A 9,333-nucleotide genomic window follows, 5' to 3' on the forward strand; every position below is an offset into this window, starting at 1 on the left:
ACAAATCGTACAATTCGTCATTCTCAACAGTTGTGTTTTTGTACTGATGTACCGTAACATCCCCCAGTACCGGCAATGATTTATATATTTCGAGGCACTCTAAAAGTAATGCTCTTTCATCCTGTTTTAACTCATTTGCCACGCAAAAACAACAAACTTAACCTAATGTAACCTCCATGACCTGTGTAGCACATTATTCACGGATACTGCAATTATTGCCTAAAGACGGTACAGTATTTGCAGGCAGCAGAATGTGTTTCAAAATTCTCAGCATTACTGCGCAACTTCTCATTCTCACTCGTAGACGGTCAGAATTATGGCGAGATCGGGAAATACTGTCATATTATTGACCGTCTACGGGTCACTTTATGGCTCAGAGCCGAACTGCACACACAGAAATATTATTTACTGTCTTCAGCGTTAATTACGGAACGAAGTTTGGTGAAAATGGGTACCGACACGTCCATCCAGCTCCCACGATAGTTACGGCTGTTGTCGACGGCTGCGTGACGTCAAGCCGGCCACTGAATGGTGACAGCGGTTGCGGGTGTATGAATGTTGCACCGCAGCAGCGGCCGGTCGCGTACGACGTCTGCATAGTGCGTACGAGGCACGAGTGTGGCGCTGCCAGCCGGCCGCGAGCGGCGGCCACGCCGGAAGAGGGTCGCTGCGGTGGGGAGGCCGCCAGCCAGCCGCCTCGAGCGCTGCCGGCCGAGGTGGTGGGGGAAAGGTGGGGAGGGGAGGCGCGGCGCAGCTGCCGAACCGCGAGCTGGCGTCCGCCTGGCCGCGCTGCCAGTACTGTGCCAGCCGCCGGCGCGAGTGCACGGCCAGTGCGAGCTGTCTCCCTACCTTCCTGGCCCCGTAGTTCGTCCGCGCTGCGGTGTGGTTCGGTGTTACGTGCGGGAGAGCCGATCGGCGTGAGAGATGCGTGTCGTGTAGCGGCGAAACCTCACGCGGCCCCGCAGTTTCCGCGCGAGTGTGTGAGTGTTTACGCGTGTGGTGTGCGACAGTCGTGGACGTCCGCGACGCCGCGGCGCTATGTGGCTCCTGAGGACTGCGGCGCTACTGGCGCTTAGCTCGTCTTGGCTGGGCGCCGCGTCGGCCAGCTGCCCCGCGGTGTGCGCCTGCAAGTGGAAGGGCGGCAAGCAGACGGTCGAGTGCGTGGAGCGCGGCCTCATCACGCTGCCGGCGAACGTCAACCCGGAGACGCAGGTGCTCGACGTGACGGGCAACAACCTGCAGATCCTGCCGCGCGACACCTTCATCCGCGCCAACCTGCTCAACCTGCAGAAGGTCTACCTGCGCAGCTGCCGCATCGGCCAGATCGACGACCGCGCCTTCAACGGCCTCACCAACCTGGTCGAACTCGACCTCTCCTACAACCTGCTGACGTCGATACCGTCGGCGACTTTCAAGGACGTGCCTTTCCTGCGCGACGTGACGCTCGCCTACAACCCCATCATCAAGATCGAGGCGGACGCGTTCGGCACGCTCCCGGGCCTGGTGCGGCTCGACCTGTCGCACTGCGAGATCACGACGGTGGCGCCGCGCGCCTTCGACGGCGTCGAGCACCTCGAGACGCTCAAGCTGAACGCTAACCGCCTCACGGAGCTGAAGCCGCGCACCGTCGAGTCGCTGAGCCGGCTGCACGGCGCGGAGCTGCACGACAACCCGTGGATCTGCGACTGCCGGCTGCGCGCCGCGCGCCTCTGGCTCGTCGACCACAACATCCCGGCGCCGGTGCCGCCGACGTGCGCCGGCGGGCCGGAGCGCGTCCTCGACCGCGCCTTCCACGACCTGGACGCCGACGATTTCGCGTGCCGGCCCGAGATCCTGCCGTCGGCGCGCTACGTGGAGGCGGCCGCCGGCGAGAACGCGACCGTGGTGTGCCGCGTGCGCGCCGTGCCCCAGGCCACCGTCACCTGGTTCTGGAGCGGCCGCCTGCTGCTCAACGACACGGCGTTCGGGGCGCCGCACCAGCGCCTCTTCATCTTCGAGGACGACCGCTTCGAGAAGAGCAGCTCGCTGGTGCTGGCCAACGCCCAGGAGACGGACGCGACCGAGTTCTACTGCGTGGCGGAGAACCGCGCCGGCACCGCCGAGGCCAACTTCACGGTGCACGTGTCGCTGCGCGCCGCCGGCATGGCCACCCTCGGCTCCAGCCAGATCGCGGGGCTCAGCGCGGCGCTCGTCATCCTCATCCTGTTCATCCTGCTGCTCATCCTGGTGCTGCTGGTGCGCCTGCGCCGGCTGCCCTTCTCCGAGAGCAAGACGCCCGCCCCGCACCACCGGCAAGCCGAGGCCGGTGTCGTGGGCCCCGGGGCCAACTCCGCCGCCATCGGCAACAGCTACACCAAGCCGCCGTCCGCGGCCGACCACGCGACTTCGGGCACCGCCTTCCAGGCGTCCGCCGCCGACAAGCTGGCCCAGGCGGGGGCGGGCGCGGCGGCGGCAGCGGCGGCCTGCAACCCCGTGCAGAAGCCGCCCCGCATGACGGAGATCCCGTACACCACCAGCCACTACGACGGCGGCGGCAGCGTGCTGGTGCCTCCGCTGTCATCCGTCGCAGCGCCGACGCCGGTGACGCTCACCTCCTCCGCCTCCGCCGCCGCTCCTCTGGAGCGAACGACGTCGTCGCCGCCGCCTCCCAACAACCCGGACCTGATACGCGACGCCCGGGCGGCGGCCGACTCCGTCAGCACGACGTCCACGGCGACGACGGACGTGTCGCGGCCTTCCGCTCCCGGAGCTTGCTGCTCCTCGTCCGCCGCGGCCACGGCGCACTACCCTGCCGCCTGGGACAGCCCCGGAGGGTCCCCGGACTTGTTCATGCGGCGCGCGACCAGTGCCTTCGACGCCTCCGACAAGACGCCCATCATCGTGGAGGCGGCGGGCAACGGCTGCGAGGATTACACCTGCCGCACGCTTCCCCGCTACCCTCCTGATTACGGCCTCCCTCCGGTGCCGCCCCCGGGCACCAAAGCCGCGGCGCAGCGGGTGTGGCAGCGCGGCGTTCCCGTTCTTCCTCCGGTCACCGCACTGAAACGGGTCCTCTCGAGGAACTCGCCCGACGAAGGCTACCAGGAGGGACCCGGCACTGACGTTTAACGAGGCGGGCGTCCGACGCCTCTGGCGGTAACTTTGTGATCCTCTCGCCCCGACGACGATAGTTGCTCGCGGGTGACACTGTTCCTGTTCGTACTGAACTACGTAGCTATAGAGGAGAAACGCGCACGTGAGATCAACAATAACTGCTCTTCCGCGGAAACTGCACGTCTTTTTGTGTGAAGCTACGATATTCCAGTGAACGTGTGTGACTGATGCACGTACTCCGACGCATCCGAGAGAGAAAAAATTAAAGGATCGACTGAGCTAGGGAACATTCTCCTGCAGCAACACCACATTCGCGGAGGACTACGCACTCCCATTCCTCAAAGCTCACGTCTTTTGGCCTACGTAGTAGCAATAAACGGCCACATTTTCCGTTGGGTGTGTGGCAGGGGTGTCGCTGGTGCTCTTTTCGTAAAAGCCCTTTTCACGTGGTGACAAATAAAACCTACACAGAAAGACTGTCTACGCCACTGTTACCTGTAACAAGTATTATCCCTCGGTGAATGGTTTTTTTCTCCTCTGTGACGAAAGAACGCGAAACGTGGGAAGTAACTGAAGAAAAATTATAGCGTACACGCCAGCAGACACTTGCGTGACACGGGTGTTTTCAACGTATGGTGCTCTAATAGTAACTTCTCGTCAGTGGTAAAAAGCCCTTCTTAACTGACCCGTCCTAAGTATTATTAATCTCCCAGTTCATTTCCGGACAGGATTATACGACCTCATCGAGGAAGTACGGCAGGAAATCCAAGGCTAGCGAAAGGAAATTGCAGTGTTCTGCTGCAGGAAGAGGGAGTAGAGGAAATGATATCTCCTGTAATACGCTCACATACTCGTCTTGTTTACGGAAATTACGGTTAAAAATTCCTTCTCTGTCTCTCCAGTTGTATTTAACCATACGACATTTACTACTGAATGTGTAGTTTTTGTAATGTCTAAAACTCTCAACCAAGTCTGGAATTTATGACAGTTCGTATCTTCTGTTTCTTGTTTCTTTTCTTTCTTTGTAATTATTCGCACCGCTTCCTTCCGGTGAAATGTGTAATAGTAAGATAGATGTGTGTATTTTTAATAGGGTCGAATTTCGTTACGTGAATTTAAACGAAAAGTGTGCGAAAGGACTTAATGACAATCACGTCTGCCTAGGCCTAGCGGAGTGACCGGACAAAGTGTTTTGTTGCAGCCGCAGGATAAAGACGTTTGACGTGAGTTAACGCCTCTCAGTATGACTGGAACAACTGCTTGTCACTGAAGCATCGACTGATTTTTAAATACATATAACGTGAATTTTATCGGTGTATAATTTTACTCTAATTTCTTTGTGGTACCGTGGTAAGTAAGGAACAAAACGCATCTCTGCAATTGTAACTGTTATCATAAGCAACGTTTCTTTTCTGTCAGAGTTTATGGAAATATGTATCGGTAGCAAGTCTGTGTTTTCTCATTACAGAGAGTGAACCAAAGAATATGAAGCCTACACATGTCTTCAATTTCTCTAGCTCTGTGTATCTAACTAACAAATGGATATTTCGTTTAAACGAATTCAATTATTATTTATTACCTTAGATATTATGTAAAAGAAATGTTAACAATAAATCGTTCTATTAATCTGCATGTATGCAGGCGACTGAGGAAATTGTGTGTTAATAAGTGAATGCCGAAATGAGAGCTATAGAGAGTCGTATTTAGAACCCTCTGGTTGTTTGTGAAACGTGTGTCCTAAGAGAGAATCACTCCTACTTAGCCAGTAGTTTACTACTAATACAAATAAACGGTTTTCTGTGAATGATAGGAATTGGAAAAGTATTATTTTTTAAATCAATATTGGAAGTAAAGCTACTTCAGAAGCAGAACGACAAATAAGAAATGCAAGCTCCATTTAGGTTTGTTTGTTTGCCTTTTGTATGCAGAACATAGAGAAAAAAAAAGAACAGCTAAAGAACCAAAGGTATTTTGTAAAATAAAATTATTAAAAATAAACCAATGAATCAGACACAAATTGTTTCGAAACTCTTAAAACCCACAATAATATTACTGTCGGCCTTGTATTGAATGGCTGCGTTTGTTCATTTCTGAATATATCCAAGCTTACCTACTATTCCACTGAAATGTTTACCTACACAAAGTGCCTGCTTACTTTCGATAGCACTATAGCATCAACCACCCTTGGTACCAATAGCTAAAAAGGGAACAGCTGTCTGTGGTTCATAAAAGAACTGAAAATTACGATCTTTTTTATTTTATTCTCTTGTTAACATTGAGATATAATATTACATATTTTTCGTAGCAAACAAAAGAAGAACATTAAGAAAGGTATGATCTGTGAACCATTCGCTAAAAGCACGCAGCAGAAATGTATATCATTGAGTATGTTTTGCTTTGAAAATGTTTTGACTGTGACAGATGAAGGCAAAGTTCGTGGGAATCTTGCAAGTAAAAAAATATATACATTCTTTTTAAATGTCTGTTCTGTATAAGACAAACTATTAATAACTGATACACATTCACAACCTTAAATGAAGACATCGACTCTTAAATAGTGCCACCTCCGGTGCAGTCTGCTACTTCGTTTTGGTAACGATCACAGTTGAGGAGGGGATGCTTAAAGGAATACGTTGAACCCTACAAGAGTTTATTAACAATGAAAAATATCCAAGTTCTAACGTATTTTTACGTGAAAGAGAAAACAACGTAATACAGACTAGCATGGACTATTTCGCTGTGCTGCCAAAACTGTAAGGTACGATACATTGTTTTTCAAAGAGTGGCTCATTCGAGTATTTCGTTTTCTTTTGCCTCGATTACCTAGACCACTCATGCCACCAAATGGTTTTTATGCCGTTGGCTTTTGCTTCCTGATGAAGTCTAGGACAACTTTTTTATATTTTTTAAACATCTATATAGAGAACAGTGTGGTTATACATCATTTTGTAACTTCAAACCTAACATTTGTGCAATATAAAAAATAAGCAGTCTTCAGGGTGAAATTAGCTTTGAGTCGCATTGTTTTTTCGGTTATTCTCGAGTCCGAATTGGTTCTCCGGTGCCGTCATCTCACCAGAGAAACAGATCAAACGCGCACAAAATTCACATTGCTTTAGTTGAATGACGGTCTAACGAAGAGTGTGATTATTAGAGATTAATCCAAAAGCTTTTTTTTTCTTTTTTCTCTTTGTTTCCTTCGATAGGAGTATTATTAAACGTTACGAAAATTTTTATCTTACAAAGAAGTCCCGTAATTATATACTAGCCATTTTAGACGAGGTTCATAATTGAGTCTTATCGTTCGTGGTGCAGTCGAAATGTGCAATATGTATTTATGCTGTCCGCGTTTTGCTTTTCATTTCTTAAGACATCAGTGGTTTAAAATTTTATACTCGTAAATTACATTCAGTACTAATTGTACGTCGTCAATAAACGTATTCACAAATATTTTCTATTTTGCAAGCAATTAATTTTCTCGGTTTATTTTGGTACTCGTGGGTTTCTGCGGGAACCTACTACACACTTAGTGATATAAACACTGTTTTATGTTATGAACTCAACACTACGGTGTTGCAATATACTTTCAACACACTTAGTTCGTCGTGTTAATCACGTGTGACTGCTTTGTCGAAACGCGCCAACGGCGCGTGACATCGATGTGTCCACATACGTCATTCCGCCTGTGTATGCGCGTTGTCAGATTACAGGACGTGTGTGACGGGCGAAATGCCGGATTACAAAAACTGTATTTTATTTTCTGTCGCGGTGCGCGGGTATGTTCGCCAGAGACCAAGCAAGGGGAGTCCAGAGCAGTGAGTGACATGTTGCAACCGGTTTGGACGCGAATTTGAGCCAGTTCTCCGAGGGTTCCAATCGACAGCTTCACCGTATCACCGGGATTCCTTTGTACGTTACACGGAGTAAGCGTGAATTTCTCTGGATAACTCGCGTATGCGTTAATTATTGAATCTTAAAAGGGAAATTGTGAGTAATCTTGGACTGCAGTGAATAAGCACAGTAATTTCAGCATTAGTTACATTCGTCACTCCCATTTGGCACAATGCCTTTCAGTTATCCTTTAGGTGGGTGCCTAAAGGAATACTGCACACTGGATTAATCTGCCACGGGGTGATAGAATATCACAATCTAACTTCCACAGTTATATCATTTGTTTTGTTCTCATGCAAATGTATGTCACTCATACAATGGCACAGACTTCAATATAAGATAGTCAGAATGTATTAATAACTAAGCATCCCGGTATTAACACACTGAACTACTAACCTCAGAATGAAAATAGCGATTGAAGTAATAATGTTAATCATACAACATTCAACAGTGAATAAGGGAAAGTGTTGGTCATGGTCTATTAGCAGGAATCAACCTGGCATCCGCATGGTATAACTAGAGGGACCTACAAAAAAGCCAAAACAGGGCGGCTGGATAGAGCAGATCTGACATGCATCAGTATTCCGTTCTTACGAAACATATTCTCGTGATTATTCATCGTCATCGACTTCTAGGCTTTTCCATGGATTACGTACTTAGCGATTCCCGTCCATGTTAATCTTGCGTGTTTTGTATGTCGCCAATCCACCATTCATTCGGCCTATATTACAGTATAAAATAACTTTGCCACCGTCATTTTATAACATATTTAAAGTGTACTGGCTACTTTTATGGTATATTATATAAAAGTTGAAATTTTATAACGTATTGGACAAAGATCTTCGACAGTGTAAGATGGGCCTTAGGTTGACACTCGGTCTTTTCTCATCCTTTGCAGTCCAGCAAAAACTTCGTCGCCTATTTAATTTTCATAAGTCATGATTTTATCGCCCACGCCAGGATTTCCGAGCTTTATATATTATGTTGTCATGTTTCTTCTAGTCATTACTGTCTTGCCCCCCCCCCCCCTCTCTCTCTCTCTCTCTCGCTCTCTCTCTCTTTTGAAAACACTATTCAGTCAGGGTTGTTTTGAAAATCAGCCGTATTCAAACATAATTAGTTTATTTTTGTGTTTATCCAGCCATGATTCGACACTTATGTGTCATCTTCTGTGGGGCAGATTTTTATTTCTGTTAATTATAGTGTCAAATTAATAATAATTTAACTGCAGCAGGCCTAAGAATTACAATATGTGCAATTTGCTTTGTTTTGTTTAGACGCTCACCTTAAAATTACATCGCTAACTGCAGTTCAGTTAGCGATGTAATTATAAGGCGAGTGTTTAAACAAAACAAAGCAAATTGCACGTATTGCAATTCTTAGGCCTACAGCAGTTAAATTATTATAAATTTGATATTGTACTTTACAGAAATAAAAATTTGACTATTTATGTCCAGTAACTGTGATTGAATTTCAGTCTAAGTTTCTAACTCGTTCTGTTACGTACATACGTGAATTGTTTGATTGTTGAAGTTTATCTGCACTAGACGTAAACAGTAGTGTCATTAACAAAAATGCGGTTGCGAAATGGGTTTCATAATCACGTTTTTTAACTTACTGACCCATCGTTGAGGATAGTTTTAAAAGTACGAAATCTCCTTGTGTTGACGCCTGTCAACGGCTCACTGCCCTGGTGAAGCCCTATATAGAAGAACGGACAAAATGAAGTACAGGGCTAGTAGACTGTCAGGAGAAAATTCTCTAAATTAGTTGAAACATTTGCGGTTAGTCAATGACAACCGTCGAATTTTTTTTAAAATGTATGTTACATCTAACATTTATCTCATCAGGGTTTAAAGATAAGCGGGCAACAATCAAGTAGTCCCAGATGTCAACGAATGGACGCTGCTGTTCTAAGAGCAAGAAATAACGAAGCGACAGAACGGAATATGTGCCTTGGTTTTGTTGTCTCTAGCTGTTCAGCTATTTAGGTCACTACATTTTTTTTATATGTCTATGAATTATTTATTTGATTTTAATACAGTGAATTTTTAGTACATTGCTTATCTTTTTTTAATTACATACTATCACTCTTAACGACATATAACATACACAAACCACTTTTTTTATTTATCGACAGTCCTGTGCTGACGATGTTAACAACTGTCATATTTTACCCGAAGTAGATTTTGTGGGGCACACCACTGGAAAAAAATAGGACTAGATATTAACACTATGAACAAATAACCAGTTACGAAAATGAAGGCAGACGGTTTCTTATTGTGGCATCAGTTCACTGCGGTACACCTGTGGAGCCAATCAAGTAATGCGTTTGATTTGCTTCTGTGT

The 9,333-nt window shown here is 47.4% G+C and overlaps 1 protein-coding gene across 1 annotated transcript; it reads left to right on the forward strand.

Moving 5' to 3' along the window:
* Positions 1 to 810: 810 nt before the first annotated feature.
* Positions 811 to 4,725, forward strand: LOC126195032 (leucine-rich repeat-containing protein 24). Its single transcript, XM_049933476.1, has one exon. It carries the CDS (start codon positions 1,039 to 1,041, stop codon positions 3,106 to 3,108), a length of 2,070 nt encoding a protein of 689 aa, XP_049789433.1. The 5' UTR covers positions 811 to 1,038; the 3' UTR covers positions 3,109 to 4,725.
* Positions 4,726 to 9,333: the final 4,608 nt, after the last annotated feature.

Source organism: Schistocerca nitens, chromosome 7 (assembly GCF_023898315.1).
Source record: "Schistocerca nitens isolate TAMUIC-IGC-003100 chromosome 7, iqSchNite1.1, whole genome shotgun sequence".
NCBI lineage: Eukaryota > Metazoa > Arthropoda > Insecta > Orthoptera > Acrididae > Schistocerca > Schistocerca nitens.